The sequence below is a fragment of the Gobio gobio genome (genome assembly GCF_949357685.1).
Source record: "Gobio gobio genome assembly, chromosome: 24".
NCBI lineage: Eukaryota > Metazoa > Chordata > Actinopteri > Cypriniformes > Gobionidae > Gobio > Gobio gobio.
In genome coordinates this window covers 12,632,965-12,654,760 of record NC_137120.1, presented here as the reverse complement: position 1 = coordinate 12,654,760, position 21,796 = coordinate 12,632,965, and the positions used below count along the sequence as shown (strand labels likewise).

Below are 21,796 nucleotides of genomic sequence, written 5' to 3'. Positions count from 1 at the left end.
TGAACACCCATATCTCAGTGTGAACACATGAATACCCATATCTCAGTGTGAACACATGAACACCCATATCTCAGTGTGAACACATGAACACCCATATCTCAGTGTGAACACATGAATACCCATATCTCAGTGTGAACACATGAACACCCATATCTCAGTGTGAACACATGAACACCCATATCTCAGTGTGAACACATGAACACCATATCTCAGTGTGAACACATGAACACCATATCTCAGTGTGAACACATGAACACCCATATCTCAGTGTAAACACATGAACACCCATATCTCAGTGTGAACACATGAACACCCATATCTCAGTGTGAACACATGAACACCCATCTCTCAGTGTGAACACATGAACACCCATATCTCAGTGTGAACACATGAATACCATATCTCAGTGTGAACACATGAACACCCATATCTCAGTGTGAACACATGAACACCCATCTCTCAGTGTGAACACATGAACACCCATATCTCAGTGTGAACACATGAACACCCATATCTCAGTGTGAATGGTCTGATTAGCTTAAAATTACAGGAGGCATATAGTAACAAACACATCAATGGGTTAAGACATCAAGTAGGATGATACATACATTTCTTCTTTTTATAATCTGAGCTCAAAGATAGTAGTGTGCTTAATGGGTACTTGTGCTTAATATGTACATTTACCCTAATTATTAAAAAGGAATAAAAAATGCTTGGAAAAAAGTGAACTCTATTTAAACCATACTGTCCGTTCTTATGGCGGAGCAACCGGAATATCGGGAACAGACCAATGGGTTGCCCTGCATCCTCTAACTCACATTGGGCCCCCATGCTTGAGAAGCAGTTGAAAATTCACAATTTCACAAATCTATTTTATCTAAATTTTTAAAAAAAATTCTACTTTAGATGCTCCATCACTTGCTAACTACCTGATGGAGTGTTATGAGTGTGATGTTGGTCATGAGATTAACCACGTCTCAAATGGCGGACCAAACACTAGATCATTAGCAAATCAGTTCATCACAAAGTGACCATTTAAATGGTAAAACCATGCAGAAAGAAGTCAGGGGACGTCAACTGTCGGTTCAGGGTCCTGCTACACACATTACAGTGCTACTGTGAGACAAGAATATGAAGTGTTGTGTCTTGCTCATTTCAAACTGATAAAACATCATCTGAATGATCTTTATGTAGTCATTTCAAACTCTGATGTTCTGCACACACTTGATCTAATGGCAACATTTCTTTGTGCTTCTCTGTCTGTATGTGCTGCTGTTGCTAATGAAGAGAGGGAGATATCAGTGACGGAGGGAGAATCAGCCACTCTAAACACTGATACTGAAATACAGAGAGATGATCAGATACTGTGGATGTTTGGAGAGAAGCTCATAGCTCAAATCAAAGAAGGGACCGGACAGACGTTTGATGATGTTGCTGATGAGAGATTCAGAGGCAAACTGAAGCTGGATGAGAAGACTGGATCTCTGACCATCACAGACATGAGAAATGAAGAATCTGGTATTTATAAACTACAGGTCATCAACAGCAGCAGAGGAACCATAGACAAGAGATTCCATGTTATTGTCCGTGGTAAGTAGTTGTCTTTCAGTTCATTTTTAAAATATAGATGAGGTGAAAAGTGATGATCCACTTTGTGTTTTTGATCCATTAATGAAAATAGTTCCAAACGAAGCATGTATAAATGTATCTGCACAGATAAATATGGTATTTATGTTAGAACTTGTTCTGAAGTTATTAATGTTACATGCTTAATTGGAATGTCACCGGCAGTTTATTTTTACCAATACTCTTGACTCGCGGAGTACATACAGGGGCACGGGAAGAGGGGTGCTGCCCCGTTTTCACAGGATTGTAAATGTAATGCAAATGTTTGTTCGTTTACATTTATTCATTTTTAGCATTTAGTAATTTATTTGTAATAAACACTTTAAGTAGAAAGTGTTATTTATATGTTGAATTATGTTTATAATTGTTTTATACACCATATTAGCAAAAGTATTGGGACACCCTTCCAAATCATTGTTTTCAAGTGTTCAATCACTTCCATGGCCACAGGTGTATAAAATCAAGCACTAGGCATGCAGACGCTTCTACAAACATTTGTGAAAGAATGGATCACTCTCAGGAGCTCAGTGAATTCAAGCGTGCAACTGTGGCAGGTTGCCACCAAGGCCATTTGTGAAATTTCCTCACTACTAAGTATTCCACGGTCAACAGTTAGTGGTATTATAACAAAATGGAAGCAATTGGGAACAACAGCAACTCAGCCACGAAGTGGTAGGCAATCCGATGGATAGGTCTGGGTTTGGTGGTTGCCAGTAGAACGGTACTTGCCTGACTACATTGTGCCAAGTGTTAAGTTTGGTGGAGGGGGATTATGGTGTGTGTGTGGTTTTTTTTTTAGGGGTTAGGCTTGGCCCCTTAGTTCCAGTGAAATTAACTCTTAATGCTTCAGCATACCAAGACATTTTGGACAATTTCATGTTCCCAAATTTGTGGGAACAGTTTGGTGATGGCCCCTTCCTGTTCCAATATGACTGCGTACCAGTAGGGATGGAACGATAACCGGTTTCACGATAAACCACAATAAAATTTAGTGACGGTTAGTAATATCGTATAAAATTTTATTATCATTAAAACCGTGTGTGACTATCACGATTGTGAAAACTCGCGGTAAATCCTGTCCAGTCAGTGTCAGTCTGGTGCAGCGCACTGCTGTTTTTGAATGAGACGAAATGGCAGATGGCAGTGACAGCACTCGGGGGATAGTTCAGACTTCTAAAAGGACTAAATCTGAGGTGTGGTCATATTTTGGCTTTTACAAAAGTCCTGAGGGAAACTTAATCGAAGATGGTCACCCTGTCTGCAGAACGTCGTTGTAATCGGGGGAAACACTCCAAAACTACGAACACACGGCAAGTGGACTTTGACCTCAATACCAAAACTACGTCTGGCAAATAATAACGTGAAGCGAACGAACAAATTCAGACAAGACTAGGGTGACATTAAGGGATAATAATCAGGGCTTGACATTAAAGGGGTGGGGAAACACTCAGTTTCAGTCAGTCTCATGTCAATCTTGAGTACCTATAGAGTAGCATTGCATCCTGCATATCTCCGAAAAGTCTTTATTTTTATTATAATTATAAAAGAAAGATGCGCTGTTCCGAGTCTTTCCGGAAAAAGCCGTGCGGCTGGGGGCGTATCGTGTGGGCGGAGCTAAAGAATGTCGAGCGCGCGCCGCTGTTACTGTTTTGAGTGCGTCTGAAAGCTGCGTCATCCCTAAAAGCGGGAAAAAACTTTATTCAACATAAAAAATGGCTTTTAATCAGATACAGCCATACATCTATGATCCGGAATCAGACCCAGAGGCTGAAGTTGAACAGGAGCAGCAGCAAAAACGACTAGAGCAGGACGTCAACAATGTGGTATAAGTTACACTAACTATATAATATGTTTAGCGGCTTGTGTTATTTAGAACACCATGTCAAGCGCGAGTGTTACTGTGTGTGTGTGTGTGTGTGTGTGTTTGTTTACGCGTGGTTTGTGTAGACATGATTTGTAGTAAGCGGACTGGTTTTGCGCGTCAGGCTAGTGTTTACATAGAAAGACATGGAATAGTAGCGCATTTCAATGAAGAAGCGCGCTTATTTAGTTCAACTTATTTCCCCACTCTTTGTGTATTGTTGTTTGGAGTGCTTTTACAATACACAAACATACACATATATAGTGGCCAGCTAAACAAATGTACACACTATACATCGCATGCTCCATTGATCAATGCTTGATCATGTTTGGGCTACTTGATGGGCATAGGCAAAAACAGACATTTGAAGCAGTCAAACCTGCGGTTCCAACGTTGGGACCTTTATCGTTGGGACCGCTCCATCCTTCAGTATTAGGCGATCTGAAAATCCGGCGTCGAACTGGGCCTTGTTTATAAAACAATCGGCACCGAAATGCAGGGAACAGACATAAATATTTGCGCAACTCAGTTGTTGATCCGGAAAAGCAAATTCTATCTGTACGAGCCAGCGCTTTGATGGGCGTAGCCTATTGCTTTCACGCGCGCACTCTTCCGGTAGAATTGTCCGTACGGCCCATACAAGGAAATTCCGCCCTGTTGACGTCAAGCGGACCCATGATCGAAAAAAACTTTCCGAAACTTATGACTAACAGGAAGTACTAATTTTGGCAAAGAAATACTCCCATCAAACGTCCACCTTAGCTTATGAAACTGTGTCCATGTTTAGCATGGGAATCCAAGTCTTTAACAGTGCAAAAAGATCAGTATGCATGAAACAGCATTTCACCCCCCCTTTAACAACCGCCATCTGAGGGTGTAACGTTATTCGGCTGCACATGACCGCCACTCTGGCTGTTTAACTTATTATAGTCTTCTCAAAAGCCATCTGTTATAATCGCGTTGCGCATTATAACCACTCACACGTGTTTCTATTGAGTTTATGAATGCAATGTCTCATAATCAGAGGCGTTCAGATTAGCCAGAGTTACGTCACCCATTCAAAGTAAACGAGAAGGTTCAGAGCGCGCGCCGCTCTCACTGAAATCTGCACTCAGATCAGAGATAAACGGATGTACGCAGGAGATTCACTCATCATACAGTGGTTGACTGTTTTTGTTCTATTTCAGCAGCGAAAACTTGACTGGCCTGCACAGAGTCCTGACCTCAACCCGATAGAACACTTTTGGGATGAATTAGAGTGGAGACTGTGAGCCAGCCCTTTTTATCCAACATCAGTGCCTGACCTCACAAATGCGCTTCTAGAAGAATGGTAAAAAATTCCCATAAACACACTCCTAAACCTTGTGGAAAGCCTTCCCAGAAGAGTTGAAGCTGTTATAAAGGGTGGGCCAACTCCATATTAAATCCTACGGATTAAGAATGGGATTTCATTAAAGTTCATGTGCATGTAAAGCAGTGGCGGGCCCTGCATTTCACACCTAGGCCTTCAGTGGTATCCTAATTGAATTAATTCATCTCTTAATAAAATCCTCATGACGTCACGGCTATAGAAACCATTAATATTATACAGAAACGCAGTATAACAGGCCATTGCGTCTCTCATGGAGTGAGAATGAATTATTAAATTAAATAATTTAAGATTTATTAATGCAGGAAACCCAATTAACACAGTTCAACAAGTCTCCTTTCACTGAAGCCACAGCTGCGTCACATACATCATATCTAACAGAAGCATCGATCCGCTCCGGGTTTTCCGTGCATTTTTGTAGTAGGCCTAGGCTACCTTTTGACGGAAAGCAAATTGTGTTTTTTTGTGCAAATTTTACAGGAAAGAAAACGCAACAGCATAAATAGTTTTTGAAAAACTTACCAACAGTATCACAAATTTATTTTAGGTGAGGTTCAAAGATAATACAAAGTGTTCTACATAAAAAATTATTAAAACCCATAAAACTCGCGATTTTAAGAGTATGAAAATGTTGTAAATAATATAATAACTAAAATAATAATAAAAATAAAAATTTGATCATAAATTTACAAGAAAAAAAACCCAATCACATTCATCACAAAAAACGGGGCCCGGATTTGCCAGCCCAGGGTTGACTGTAGGATATAAAGAATGTAAATAAAAAGCATTATAGCTTAACTTACTCACCAAAATAGGCTATGATTATTTGTACACAAAACATACCAATGTGTGCAGCTGACCCATGCTCTCAAATAAATAATGGAGATACGCGGGACTTCAAAATCAGTGATGGTATACATTACAGTCCGTTCGTTTTTAGCTGGGACGGATCGAATAGAAGGCCATAAGGCTGCATGCGGGAATTTTGAAAATGGCTTTGTAAGTATGTTAATAAATACACTAATTCTTTCTTCTCCATTGTGGTTTGAAAAAGATGTTTTATCTTGTGCGGTTTACTAGTTATTCTGACTAGGCCACTAGTTATAGTATGCTCTCTGACCATCCAATCAAAGGATGTGAAAATGCCAACTTTATTTTACACCTGCTAGATGGCCCAGCTGTCGCCAACTCGAAATCTGATTGGCTGTTTAAATCGGAGTGATTCTCTGATTGGTTAAAGCGCACCGTTTCATTGTCATTCATTTTAACCAAGAGCCCGCAATATTGATTCTGAAAGCCTTAAGGCAGATTTCTTTGACCCTGGCAACACATGATGCCTGAAATATGATTGGATAAAAGCTCTAACATAAACAAACACTACTGGAAGCAGCGCAACCAAGAGAAAAGCTATGAAGTTAAGAAAATAGACTATTGGGAATAAACACACATTCATGGAGAAAAAATATAAAAATGTAAGTCTGTGATTCTGATAGTGATTAGGCCAGCAGAGAAGGCCTTGCTGGCCCTAACGGCCCACCACTGATGAATCATATAAACTGCTCCTGATGAACATCACACCTGCATGCCTTCCCAGCTAACAGGCGTCGAACCAGTGACGTGATTTATGGGTACTTTACTTTTATTTCATGACATACGAATTGACATAATGTTGCATCAGGGCTCTCTTTTTTGAAGACAGGCAAGAGTGACATCTCCAACCCCCCACCCAAACACAACAATGGGGGTTTTGTTGGCAATTGGCGTGACGCCTGGCGCTCTTTTATTGATTGCCTTTTTTTCGTATCATATCAGAGTAATTATCATAAATTAGGTATCATTCGAAAGCTTACAAAATCAAAATTCATCCCGTGAAAACCGTTTTGAAATTGGATGTTGCGTTACCATGGAAACGGTATTCTAAATTCTTCTAGCTGGCTCCTCCCCTAGTGGGCGGTGTCATATTTCATATTACAAAATGTATTTTAACTACTTTATAATCAAAGTCTTTTCTAATCTTGACAAAACGCATATCATCGGAAAGGTCTGGTGACTGGTATTTGGTGACTGTTTTGTTAATGAAGTGATATTTGGACAGAAATTTACAGGAAAATGCATCAAAAAAAACTACCAATGGAATGTGGATAACACCCGGTGGCTATTTTTGGTACAGCGTCTAAACAAAATCTCATGGGAACTTCAATTTTTGTGATATCAACTTCAAATTTGGAACACAAATTGGTTAGACATATATGGCTTTGATTTTATAGTAATTTTAGAGTAAAACATTTTTGTAAAATATATATTTTATATAAAATAAAAAATATTTAGTACAGTATTTTTCATTTACGGTAAATTTAAACTTCCATAACTTGTTCATACTTTCATATTTTGAATTGCTTTCACTTCAGCAATAATCTGCTGAGTGTCTTCTTTAAAACAAGACCAGACTAAAATTTCCCTGTGAGTGAGTGAGTGAGTGAGTGAGTGAGTGAGTGAGTGAGTGAGTGAGTGAGTGAGTGAGTGAGTGAGTGAGTGAGTGAGTGAGTGAGTGAGTGAGTGAGTGAGTGAGTGAGTGAGTGAGTGAGTGAGTGAGTGAGTGAGTGAGTGAGTGAGTGAGTGAGTGAGTGAGTGAGTGAGTGAGTGAGTGAGTGAGTGAGTGAGTGAGTGAGTGAGTGAGTGAGTGAGTGAGTGAGTGAGTGAGTGACAGCATCGTATAACATCGACGATGCAATACACTTTAATTTATTTAGTGTTAATCAAATTTTTAAGCCTATTTGGAGAGAGAGATGTTTAATATGACAAAATGTCCGTCATCGTGTGATAACGAAAAAATAACTAGGCCTTGTTCTGAGCAGGTGTTGTCAGTGAACAGGCTGTAAAACTGTTGGCAGACACTCATGAAAAACTGACGCTGATTATCTGGGAAACATTCTCTAACAGCAGTCAAGTTGTCATTGTTTGTGTCAAACAAGTTGTGAATTCAGTTTAACATTAAAACGGGAGATAATAATAATAATAATTAATTACATTTATATAGCGCTTTTCTAGGCACTCAAAGCGCTTTACATATATAGAAGGGGGGAATCTCCTCAACCACCACCAATGTGCAGCATCCACCTGGATGATGCGACAGCAGCCATATTGCGCCAGAACGCCCACCACACACCAGCTGATTGGTGGAGAGGAGACTGAGGGATGATACCAATCATATATATATATGGGGATGATTAGGAGGCCATGATGGACAGGGGCCAATGGGCAAATTTTGGCCAGGATGCCGGGGTTACACCCCTACTCTTTATCGAAGAACATCCTGGGATTTTTAATGACCACAGAGAGTCAGGACCTCGGTTTAACGTCTCATCCGAAGGACGGAATCATGAAGATCATGAACTTACTCTGTGCTCAAAGTGATGCGGTCCGTGTACTTTTTCGTTCATTCGATTTTCCTTCTAGAAACGGTATTAAAAAACAAAAAAAGGCTCCTTTTTCGTTTTTTTAAACAAAACGAAAAACAAGAATTCAGCTTTATTTTTCGTTTTTCGTTGAGAGGTGGAAAATTAATAAACGGCTTGAATTTTCGATTTCTAGACGTGGGCGGGAATCATGCGCCCCTTTCTGCTGATTGGTCAGCCGAAGATCAAATTGTTCCATCATTAGTTCTTCCTCAGTACCGCACAGCAGAATAACAGTCCTGTGCAAACAATCAGATTAACGAATGGCTCGACACCCGTACCGAGGCAGAGCAGACTGAGCGTTATTCTCCTGTGTAGATATAAATTCACATACACTTCGCATCAGCTGGGTATGGCAGGATATATGATGGCTGTCATAGCCTACCCTGGTTGCCCAGTAAAAATAAATAAATAAAGATTTAAATTAATATAATTAGTTGCAAATTAAATATTTTAAACACTAATACAAAAAGGAAAGAATATCGCGTTGACATGTAATAGGCCTATAACATTCACACAAGAACTGTCATTCTGACTAACTGACAACAGAACAACAGATATGTTAAAATAGGCCTACATACTCTTCTGAGTTTTATGATGTAGGCCTTGCGTTTTATTAAAATGTATTATAATTGATATCTCAAAAGGATGCCCTTCCGTGCGGAGCGAGCTGCGGGGCACGCAGCTTTTCACTTGCCATTTCGATTTGTTTCTCACCAGCAAACCCTACAGTAACTATACCTTCAGAACGCTAGGAATATAACCTACAGCATGAGTTGCAAAGGATTATTTTACAAATTTGAATCCGCTTGAAAAAAACAACTGGGCAAATGCGGACTGACGCGTTTAGCCTATTGCAACTTGCCTATTTCATCTCTTTCTCATCAAACAACCAGACTAACGAATGGCTCGACCCAACCAGTACTGGGGCAGAGCCGAGACAGGGCTTTCTTCTGTGTAGACCAGCGGCTTTAGTCCTGCGCAAAGTTCCAGGGGGTCCGCGAATTTGCTATATCATACAACATTTTCCGTCACTTTTTTTTGTTATCGTGTTTTTTTTTTTTTTTTTACTTTTTTTTTTTATTAGTTCAATTAAAATGTACAAAACAGAAATAAGACATTGTGGTACAATTCAGAGTATGCAATAACAATTAAAATATAGATTATCATGAAACATGCTGTGATTTATTCCAAAGTGACATAAATAATGCATTTAACGTAAAATAATCTAAACTTTTAAAAGTAGGTTCGTCATTCATTGTATTTTGGTTAATGTTGTTGTGTGCGCCAGAAGATGTTCAAGGAGACAGAGACGCGCAGCGCATCCTGGTGTTTTCTTTATTTTTCAAAGGCATTAGGCTACATATTGTAGTCATTTTGAATGTATAAAAGTATACATTTTACGATGATGATTATGTCTTACTCATCAGTATGATGATACATTTATTTCCTCTGCTGAGGAAAAAAAATCACGTTGACGCCGGCGACTCACGCGTACATTATTATCAAAATAAAACTTCAGTAATAATGTTCAATAAAAACATTTAAAAAAAATATTCTGCTTGGTCTTTTGTACAATGGTTGCAAATGATCTGTTGTTGGGCAAGTACGCACATAACCCAGTGTTGTTGTATTTTATTTACCTGTATTTTATACTAATTCTGAATGTAGGCTAATAATAAAAAGCAGTTTTAACAACAATGCGAACAAACAAAAACTCTCTCAACATGACACTCAGGTGCGACTTATTTTCTGGCAAATAGCAACGGTCGATCATAAAAATCATAGCTGCGGGACACAGGACAGCGCGGAGAAAGCGCACATTATGTGCTTTGGAAGTTTACTTGTTAGAGAAAATAACACGCGCCGTTTTGTTTGACATCAATTAATTCTCACTATTAATGAAATAAACTCAAAACCAAAAGGTAGCTATAACTGCTGCGTATCTCCTGAACACTCCAATAGGCCTACTGGTCTGCGCTTGAATGTTGGCGTTTATCTGCTTATTTAGTTCATTCAGTTTAATTAACCCATCGCAATTTAGGCTATTGGAACTGTGTGAACTGTTGTTCTCCGGTTTTCAGTTAGTCAGAATGACAGTTCTTGCGTGAATAGGCCCAATACCAAGTCTAAAGTTTAAAATATTTAATTTACAACTATTGATATTAATTTATATCTTAATGATTAATCTATTTATTTTTATTAGTGTTTATTTAATTTACAACTAATTAAATTAATTTAAATCTTCATTTATTTATTTTTACTGGACAACCAGGGTAGGCTATGACAGCCATCATATATCCTGCCATACCCAGCTGATGTGAATTTATATCTACACAGGAGAATAACGCTGTCTAGGCTCTGCCTCTGGACGGGTTGTGTCGAGCCATTCATTAATCTGATTGTTTTAGGAATAAAATATGAAATGTAGCTGCAATAAACGCATTAAGAATCCGTAGAATCGCAGGACTGTTATTCTGCTGTGCCGTAGACTACTGAGGAAGAACTAATGATGGAACAATTTGATCTTCGGCTGACCAATCAGCATAAAGGGGCGTATAATTCCCGCCCACGTCTAGAAATCAAAAATACAAGCCGTTTATTAATTTTCCACCTCTGAACGAAAAACAAAAAATAAAGTTGAATTCTTGTTTTTCGTTTTGTTTAAAAAACGAAAAAGGAGCCATTTTTTGTTTTTTAATACCCGTTTCTATAAGGAAAATTAGAATAAAAGTCCTGCGCTGCTACAGCTGTACGGATTCTTAGCGCGTTTATTGCAGCTACATTTAATCTTTTATTCATCAAACAACCAGACTAACGAATGGCTCGACACAACACGTACCGGGGCAGAGCCTATACAGGGCTTTCTTCTGTGTAGATAGAAATTCACATACACTTCGCATCAGCTGGGCATGGCAGGCTAGGTCTATATGACGGCTGTCATAGCCTACCCTGGTTGCCCAGCAAAAATAAATTAATTAAGATATAAATGAATTAGTTGTAAATTAAATATTTTAAACACTAATACAAATAAATAGATTAAGATATAAATTAATTAGTTGTAAATTAAATATTTTAAACACTAATACAAAAAGGAAAGAATAATGCGTTGACGTAGCCAATGGCCTATAACGTTCACGCAAGAACTGTCATTCTGACTAACTGACAACCAGAGAACAACAGAGATGTTAAAAAAATATTTGTATTAACATTTATTATAATTGATATCTCAAAGAATGCGCTTGTGCGCGGAGCGAGCTGCTGCACACACACAGGACTGCAACACAAGATTTTCACTTGCCATTTCGGTTTGTTTCTCACCAGCAAAGTAATAGAAAGTCTTTGTTTTTAGAGACTTGGATGAAAAAATGAATATGGGCAGTAATGCATTTGATGGATAATTTAGGTAATTTTTGTGATACATTTAATTTCCAGTGCCCAATCAGAGAGTTTAATAGGCCAATTAAATGTTAAAGGCCATCCCAACACCCCTAAAAACAATGATTCAACAGTCTGTTATTTTTTTAAAATTTTTTTATTTATATAGCACATTTAAACACAGCAAACATGGCTGACCAAAGTGCTGAACAATACACAAGTTAAAGAAACAAGGACATAGCCCAACATTTAAGACATAAAATCACAGTGAATTAAAAGCTATAGAGAAAAAGTAGGTTTTAAGAGAAGATTTAAAAGTGGTTACAGACTGAGCCGATCTGATATAATCCGGAAGGCTATTCCATAGCCTAGGGCCGGCAATAGCAAAGGCTCTGTCTCCTCTGTGTTTTAATCGAGATCTGGGGACAGATAAAAGTCTCTTATCACCAGACCTCAAATTTCGTGTGGGCTTATGTGGACAGAGTAGCTCAGACAAATAGCTCGGTGCCAGGTTATTTAATGATTTGAAGACAAAGAGTAGAATTTTAAAATCAATTCTGAGATGCACAGGTAACCGATGTAGTGATTTTAGAATTGGAGTTACGTGATCAAATTTGCGCTTTCTTTTGAGGAACTTTGCTGTGGCATTCTGTACTGTTATGTACTCCAACACCCAATCAGAAATGAGACCACTCTGTATTGAAAATATTAGGTTAAATAGCAAAGAGTTTACAAATAAGTTTATCAGAAATATGTTATTCAAACAATATTATCCTTGCCAACTAAAAAGAAAATATGTTCTTAAAGATTTCACAGAGGAAGAGGCAAAAAACAAGGAAGCGATATTTAGCCTACCCAATTTTTCCTAAGGCCAAAGAAGTGACATTTAAAATATTGAATGACATTTGTGTTTCCTCTGTTCGATCACGCCGGCGCCTCACGTGCACACACAACGTATTCCAGCATTGCAAACTTGACATCGCTGTCTGTTCATTATCAAAATTAAATAGACAACCTAACATATAAAAAGTTACACAGCTTTTTAAACACTGTAGCGGAACTGTAATCCGCTGAAAGGTGGATTCTGAAATCCACTACCGCTTCAATATAATTGTATATATCCTAATTAAATTTATAATCAAAGCCTTAATCAATATTTATCTTTCTATATTATTATAATGATTTTTAATTATTCTCTCCAGTTAGGATTTTGTTTCTTCCTTTATATTTTCTAAAGTTTGTATTTGGTCTCTGAGTGGTGACTGAGGGTCTGTCCTAGGCGTGTGTGATGTGTCACTAGAACACTCGATTTCAGTCATGTGTTTGGATTTTGGAGGTATCACACACTTCTAACTCAATGAGAATGCAAAAGTGATTGTTCATTTAGCCCGGCTTCCAGAGATGAAATATGGATTTGTCTTTCATTTAATTTTATTTTATTACATTTTAGATTTCCTTTTACTGAAACACTAAAGAATTGTATTAATACAATTGTACTATTGTCTGTACCTCTCACTGAGAGAAAAGCACATGTTATCAGCATGTTTTGGTGAAGTGTTTTGTTGATAGTTAGTTGAGACTCTCCAACCTAAGTTGGGAGAGCTGTGATTCTAGGGAGTGTGTGTGTGTGTGTGTGTGTGTGTGTGTGTGTGTGTGTGTGTGTGTGTGTGTGTGTGTGTGTGTGTGTGTGTGTGTGTGTGTGTGTGTGTGTGTGTGTGTGTGTGTGTGTGTGTGTGTGTGTGTGTGTGTGTGTGTGTGTGTGTGTGTGTGTGTGTGTGTGTAATTCTAGTGATGGGGCAACAACTATTCTACCTAGTTTAGTGATATACTCTGCTATCTATCCTTGTGTGGAAATTTACAGTGACTGCATTTTCTCTGAGCCAATCAGAATCATTCAACTTGCAGTAATGACGTGGTTAGACCTTGAAAACAGTATAACTGTTCAGAAATCGTATGTACGATAGGCAGAGGTGGGTAGGCTGGTAGAGGGAGTGTGGCCAACAAACTCCTTGTGAGACTTGAAGCTGGCTTCTGCTGATGAAACTACAAACTATTCTTCAGTAAATTTTTCTTTAATTAATTGCACTCCTGACTCTTGGTCTTCATTTTTCACTACTGGTCCTGGGTCCTAAACTGTTACCCCAACACCGCCAAGGGTCTTCTTTAAAATGAGACCAAACTTAAGTCTGTGCACCCAATATAAATTGTATAAATTATAAATACTGTATATCAAAACAATTTTTTTAAAAACAGTAGGCCTATAACATAAAATATAGTTTTTTTTGACATGGATGTTGTTGTCCTCTGTGGACCTGTGTAATTTTTTTAACTGAAGTTACCAAAACTCATAATTACCAGTTGTGCTGATGTTCATGTGCATTTTAACTCATAAATGCATTCTTTCTGACATGATTTGAAAACACTGTAACTGCCGAAGTTAAAACTTAACCCTGATTGGCCTGCCCCAACGTCCTACCATTGGTTGAACCAGAAGTTGACACTATGCTTGATCTATGTTTCGAACACATTATAAAGCCAATGCCATCACACTCGCCAACAACTGGTTTTGCTAAACAACCAAACTCATACGAGTGCACACTATTTCTCAGAAGGAAACCTTTAGTGTCTAGAAACTCAAAGTCTCACTATGTATTTCAAATCTGAGAATGATGGAATTATTTTTAGATGATGCTATGTAATTTTTTTTTAGATGTGTCTTTCTTTTTTTGCAAACCAAAGGAAATGTGAGGTATGGACTGAAACATCTAGTTTGTTTCTGCTAACAGGTGCTGTAAGAGCAGAACTTCCACAACTTTTACCTACAGCACAAATATAACAAATAAAATTAATTGATTTGTTCAATATTTCAGTACTACTTCAGTAATTTATTTTTGTTGAATCCTCTGTTGACTAGTTATGATTAAATGTAAAATTCTATGAAATTTATAGGCCTAGATAAAAGTTTACAGGAAATGTGTTTATTCAGTCATATGTGTTTAGTCACTCTTGTGCATGCCCTCAGTAACTAAAAACTTAATCAAATTGAGTTCTGATGTTGTTTGTGGATTTTCTCTGGTCTCGTTCTCGGCTCGGACTCAAACGAGCTGGTCTCGACTACAACACTGCTACATTGGATATTTTTTAAATCACGTTTGAGGGCTTATGGTTGAGATTGTACCTTGTGTTACTATTGTCTTGTTTTTTTATTGTTTGTCTTTTTATTTGGTGTTTAATGTTTTTATATTTTGTTATGTATGATGTTGGGATATTGTTTTAATGGAAAGAACTTTGGCCAACTCGATTTGTTTTTAAATGGGCTAAGCAAATAAAGTAAAGAGTTGAAAGCATCATATATTAACAAATCAGTTCATCATACCTGCACAAAGTGACCATTTAAAGAAGTCAGGGGCCGTTACCTGTCGGTTCAGGGTCCTGCTACACACATTACAGTGCTACTGTGAGACAGGAATATGAAGTTTTGTGTCTTTGCTCATTTCAAACTGATGAAACTTCATCTGAATGATCTTTATGTAGTCATTTCAAACTCTGATGTTCTGCACACACTTGATCTCATGGCAACATTTCTTTGTGTTTCTCTGTCTGTATGTGCTGCTGTCACTAATGAAGAGAGGGAGATAATAGTGGAGGAGGAAGAATCAGTCACTCTAAACACTGATACTGAAATACAGAGGGATGATCAGATACTGTGGATGTTTGGACAGAATCCCATAGCTCAAATCAAAGAAGGGAAGAGAGAGACGTTTCATGATGTTCCTGAGAGATTCAGTGACAGACTGAAGCTGGATGAGAAGACTGGATCTCTGACTATCAGAAACATGGGATTTGAACAATCTGGTCTTTATAAACTATATATCATCAGCAGCAACAGCAACAGAGGAAACACAGACAAGATATTCTCTGTTCATGTCTGGGGTAAGTAGTTGTCTTTCAGTTTATTTTTAAAATATAGATGAGGCGAAAAGTGATGATCCACTTTGTGTTTTTGATCCATTAATGAAAATAGTTCCAAACGAAACTAAGGCAGTACCGGTAATAATATACTAAATAATGCATCTGCAGATATGGTATTTATGTTAGAACTTGTTCTGAAGTATTAAAGTTATTAATGTTACATGTTTGATTTGCACGCCACCGGCAGTTTATTTTTTCCAATACTCTTGACTCTCTCACACACACACACACACACACACACACACACACACACACACACACACACACACACACACACACACACACACACACACACACACACACACACACACACACACAGGTGGTGCTATCATTATGAGGACCTTCAATTGGCGTTATGGGTTTTCTATCCCCTAAACCAGGGTTCCTCAGATCCAGTCCTGGAGGTCCACTATCCTGCAGAGTTTAGCTCCGCCGATCCTGATCAAACTCACCTGCAATATTCTAGTATCTGTGCAGTGCAGTGGCCTTGTAGGACCGGGTTTGAGGAACCCTGCCCTAAACATAACCCTCACAGAACTTTTTTTAATACATTTTTAATATTTAGTGTTTATTTGGCCATTTGAACTATGGAGACAGCTGGTTTGTCCTCATAATGTAGGGGTAGAGACCTGAAATAATCTGCGTCTGGATATTAGATGTACTAAATTCATTGGGTATTTTTTAAATCACCTTTGAGGGCACATTTACTTGCGCAGGCTTATGGTTGAGCTAGCAGTTGATGTTGTGTTACTGTTGTTGTTGTTTTTTAATAGTTTTTTTGATTTGGTGTTTAATGTTTTTGTATTTTGTTATGTATGATGTTGGGATATTGTTTTAATGGAAAGCACTTTGAACAACTCGAGTTGTTTTTAAATGTGCTAAACAAATAAAGTAAAGAGCTGAAAGCATCATATATTAACAGATCAGTTCATCATACCTGCACAAAGTGACCATTTAAATGATAAACCCATGCAGAAAGAAGTCAGAGGACGTCACCTGTCGGTTCAGGGTCCTGCTACACATTACAGTGCTACTGTGAGACAGGAATATGAAGTTTTGTGTCTTTGCTCATTTCAAACTGATGAAACATCATCTAAAAGATCTTTATGTAGTCATTTCAAACTCTGATGTTCTGCACACACTTGATCTCATGGCAACATTTCTTTGTGTTTCTCTGTCTGTATGTGCTGCTGTCACTAATGAAGCGAGGAAGATATCAGTGGAGGAGAAAGAGGATGCCACTCTAAACACTGATACTGAAATACAGAGAGATGATCAGATACTGTGGATGTTTGGAGATAATCCCATAGCTCAAATCAAAGGAGGGACCGGACAGACGTTTGATGATGTTGCTGATGGGAGATTCAGAGGCAGACTGAAGCTGGATGAGAAGACTGGATCTCTGACCATCACAAACATGGGAACTGAAGAATCTGGTTTTTATAAAATATATATCATCAGCAGCAGAGGAACCACAATCAAGAGATTCTCTGTTACTGTCTGGGGTAAGTAGTTGTCTTTCCGTTTATTTTTAAAATATAGATGAGGTGAAAAGTGATGATCCACTTTGTGTTTTTGATCCATTAATGAAAATAGTTCAAAACGAAGCTAAAGCATGAATAATATACTAAATAATGCATCTGCAGATATGGTATTTATGTTAGAACTTGTTCTGAAGTATTGAAGTTATTAATGTTACATGTTTGATTTGCACGTCACCGGCAGTTTATTTTTACCAATACTTCTTGACGCTCTCAAACACGTACACACACACATACACACTGGTGCTGCTATCATTATGAGGACCTTCAATTGGCGTAATGGGTTTTCTATCCCCTAGATTCCTCAGATCCTGGAGGGCCACTGTCCTGCAGAGTTTAGTTCTGGTCCTGATCAAACTCACCTGCAGTATTCTAGTATCTGTGCAGTGCAGTGGCCCACTGGGACCAGATTTGAGGAACCCTCAATAACCCTCACAGAATTGTTTTTAATACATTTTTAATATTTTAATATTTAGTGTTTATTTAGCCATTTGAACTATGGAGACAGCTGGTACGTCCTCATAATGTAGGGGTAGAGACCTGAAACCTGAATATATAGGATATTCATCTGCATCTCTTTATTTTCAGCTTTATAACTTGTCAAATTGAGTTAAAATCATAAATTCAGTTTTTAATTGTTAAGATGTGAAGAACACATGAGGCATTGTTTTGAAAGCATGTGGGAAACGGCAACCGGAATAATTCGCCTACAGGGCTTGCAAAATGTCTATATCAAACAAACACAATGATTTATCTCTCTTCCACCCGTGATTGATTGGAATGTTATTTTTTTATTACTTTGCCCGCCCGATCGGTGGATATAACCCTGAACCATGCATCACTAACACGCACGCACAAGCCTCACTGCAGAGTCAGACAAATCTGCATGATCAAAACTTCCGCGATTGTATTTTTCCTTCAAATATCAAGTCAAGAAAGTAAAGAAATAGCACATCAAGAAAGGAATGTTATTTCACTATTTAAGAAATCCCTTTGGCAGGCCGAGTCTGATCACAAATCACAGCACATTGAACCAACAACACCTTAAATAAAGGATTCTCCAGCCTGTGACAGCGTGCTAAGTTATGTTCAGTTAGACACGTACACATACTCCATAGATATCAAACAATCTGTAACAATGCAATACTATCACATATAAAAAAACCTTTTTTTTACTCACATTAGTGTGTTGCGTCATTCATTCATTCATTCATGTCATCTCATCCTGTCCGCAAATCCAGTCTCTTGTTTACAAACAAATCCATGGTCAAATGAAGGTGAACGTGTAATGTCTTCCCCATGTGAGCTGGATATTCATTAAAAATAAGGTTCATCCATGCATTCATAATATTAGAATCCGAATGAAGCTTATGCAGCATGTTTATTCCTCGGTAGCACGATCCGTTTAGCTCGACGTAGGCCCATGTTATTTATGTTACATTTCTTGCACGACTCGTGGACGGGGCAACAGAATCAGGCGTCCTTCTTCTGTTGAGGCGGTTTCACCACACGCTGATGTCACAGGGAAGCACATTCTGAGATTGAGTGTTTGCTGTTAAAAGCTGATATAACACTGATGAGAATTTTACTTCAGAATAAATATATTTACACCCCCTCAAGGTAATCAATATCAAATCAAATTGTGAAATTTGTGTCAATGCCCATTCAGCATTATAGTGTAAATGTTTTTTTTTTTATTTGAAAGCATGTCTTTTTCCTTTACTTTCTTGTCAGAGTGCACCAGAATGCTTCGTTTACATGTTAAAACCACAAAAACTTTATACCCAGACCCCCCTACAAGTATTTAATTCGGAAACATTTCACCTTTTTTACCACTTGTGAGTTTGCAGGTCTGATATCAAAAGCTCAAGGGAAAGTTGATTTCTCAATTCATGACCCCTTTAAATGATTTTGTGCATTGTATTTCTAATGGTAATTTGATGGCAGATTTTTGATGTTAGTTTTGATATCTTAGTTTAGATCAGTTCATCTTCTGTCTTTAATTTCTGTCATTGTCTCTGTATTTTCTTTCGGGTTCAACAGAACACAGAGTGAATGAATCATCGACTGCACTGAAGCCACGGTCAAATAAAGAGATTCCTGATGGAGTGAAGGAATCTGTGACTGTAGTGATGCCGCTGTTGAGTGAAGCGAATGAGCGGCAGGAGACCAGCTCACTTTGATAAGACACACACATCAGTGTCAGGGATAGATTATGACACGTTTGTGCCCTGTGCATGTGTTAAAAGCCCCCCAGTGCACTGATTTCTGTTGATTTCTTGGGTTGATTCTTTGGTCTAGTGTGTTAATCTGTGCCTGATTAGTGTCCATCCCTGTGACATCATCAACAGTTGAGCTCCATCTTTATGAGCCTCCGTCCAGTGACAGTCAGAAATTAATATGTGTCTTTTGAGCTGTTAATCTCGTGTGTCAAAAGCTTATTTGCTTTTAAATGAAAAAAACATGTTCATATATCATATTATTAATGTTACATTTCATACCTGTTACTCCATTAGCAGTTTGACTCTCACAGCTTTGATTTTGTGTGATTGTATACAGTGAGTGTCAGAAATAAGCAGTTTTTCACTAACCATTGTATGTGATGTTATATAATAACTAACACCAATATTAGGTTAATGCTCAAGTTCAACTTTGAGGTTAGGGCAGTGTCTCTGAAGCCGAGGTCACATGACACTGTCCTCGTGTGTAGAGACACACAGTTCAGAAACATCTCACCGTCCAGTGACGCATTCAGTGTTACTTAAATGTATATATTTTTTAAATTGTTTTAACATTAGTTAACATTATTTTTACTATTTTACGTTTTCGTTTAATTTAAATTGTGCCTTTGTACCTTTTTTCTGCTACAGTATATTAAATACTTTCACTTAAATATATTATCCAAAGATATGTTCAGAAGTTTCTCTGTCCTTTAATCAGATCTGAATATGAAGTTATAAATATGACCTGAATCTAGAGTGTCATAATCATGCTGAAGCACTTGACTGATAAACTCGCCTTATTGCACTTATACCAGAAAAAAAAAGTAAATTAACAAGAAGCTTTTTGTTCAACATTTCTCTACTTTAAAACAGAAATGTGATGTGCATTGTGTTGTGCTTTGGATTAATCGCGCTTGATATATTCTCATCTGGAAGTGTTTTGGATAAAAGCTTGTCTGATGAACTAATTTTCATGCAAGATTTCTGTCCTCTATAGTCAATAGTTTATTGTCAAAAACTGACTTTGCCTTTGCTTCCAAGAGCAGCTGTTCTAACATGAAAAAACGCATGATTATTTTGCAAAAATGTAATGAATATACACATTTGTATCTGAATGTTATAAAAAAAAAATTAAAAAAAGTTGGTTGAAATGTGTGTTGATTCACTGTATTCAAAAATCAGATTGATCATGATCAGATGCAGCAGAAATAGAGAATTACACTCAGACCCTCGGTTTCACAGACGAGGCTTAAGATAAAATGATTGTTTGAGCTGTTTTAACCGAAAGCAATATTTTATCTTAAAACATGTCGGTGCCATGGTTTTGTCTCAAGATGAACACCAGTAATGTTTTTTCTAAGGCATGTTTATAAAAGCTTTTTAAATGTCCAAATTAAACTAAGGCCTAACCTGTCTTAATCTATTCCCGCTCTTCATTTGTTGCTATGGTGATTCATTGTGTAAGTAATTTAATCACACCTGTTGGCTTTTTAGTTCGTTAGCATCTGCATTTAAGTCCTTCAGTTGTGTCTACTTTTTCTTGGGTGTTGTTTGTGGCTTCTGTGATTCATACAGATATTTCACTTTAAACCACAATCTGACCAAATCTGTTAAGGAAAAGCAAATATTTATCCATATTAAAAGCAAATTATATACATATAGCGCTGGAAAAAAAAATTAAGAGACAACTTAGCATTGACTTAAAAGCAGAAACAACAATTCACTGCCATTATAAAGCTTGGAAGAGCCGGGACATTTTTTGTATTCGTCTGAAAGAAGAATGTCATACAGGATGATGGCTTGAGGGTGAGTAAATCATGGGCTAATTTTCAATTTGTTTTTTATCAAACTACCCTTGAACTGCTACTAGCCATAAGTGGTCTGCCTGTCGTTCTGTCACGGGCTGGTTGCAGCAGAGAAGATACAGGATCTAAGTGCAGCAGTTTTTTTTTTATTAAACTAAGTGATGTTAACAGTGACACCAAACCTCCGAAGCGTGTCTCAAAAAAAAAAAAAAAAGATTTTCAGTGAAGCTTTGTAGGCCTATCGATGCTTGATCCGTTCTATCAAAATCACCTGACCAATGACATCCGAAGCTTCGTTTCACACACACAGAGCGCGCCCTTGTGGGTTGTTAGGTGTATTGCGTTGCATTGAACTGTTTGTTGTCCTCTCCCCATTCACCAGTAAATCTAAAGAACACCCATTACAATGTTCACTAAGCACAAATCCTCCAGAAGTCTTGCCCAGAGGCCTATTGCACAAAACTAGGATAAGGGATTAAGCCGGGATATCTTGGTGATCCTGGCTCAATTTATCCGTGATCCGGTTGCACTAAAGCTGGATAGGGCACAGTTGGATGTTATGGTATA

The 21,796-nt window shown here is 37.9% G+C and overlaps 1 protein-coding gene across 2 annotated transcripts in view; it reads left to right on the top strand.

The window, feature by feature from the left end:
* The window catches only part of LOC307120338 (uncharacterized protein), a 134,116-nt gene extending 113,537 nt beyond the window's left edge, over positions 1 to 20,579 (top strand). For both annotated transcript variants that reach the window (XM_079807336.1, XM_079807337.1), the window contains 4 exons: positions 1,288 to 1,590; positions 15,317 to 15,622; positions 16,867 to 17,166; positions 19,246 to 20,579. In XM_079807336.1, the coding sequence (XP_079663462.1) occupies positions 1,288 to 1,590; positions 15,317 to 15,622; positions 16,867 to 17,166; positions 19,246 to 19,385 (1,049 nt within the window). In that variant the 3' untranslated portion in view covers positions 19,386 to 20,579. The remainder of the gene's footprint in view (positions 1 to 1,287; positions 1,591 to 15,316; positions 15,623 to 16,866; positions 17,167 to 19,245) is intronic.
* Positions 20,580 to 21,796: the final 1,217 nt, after the last annotated feature.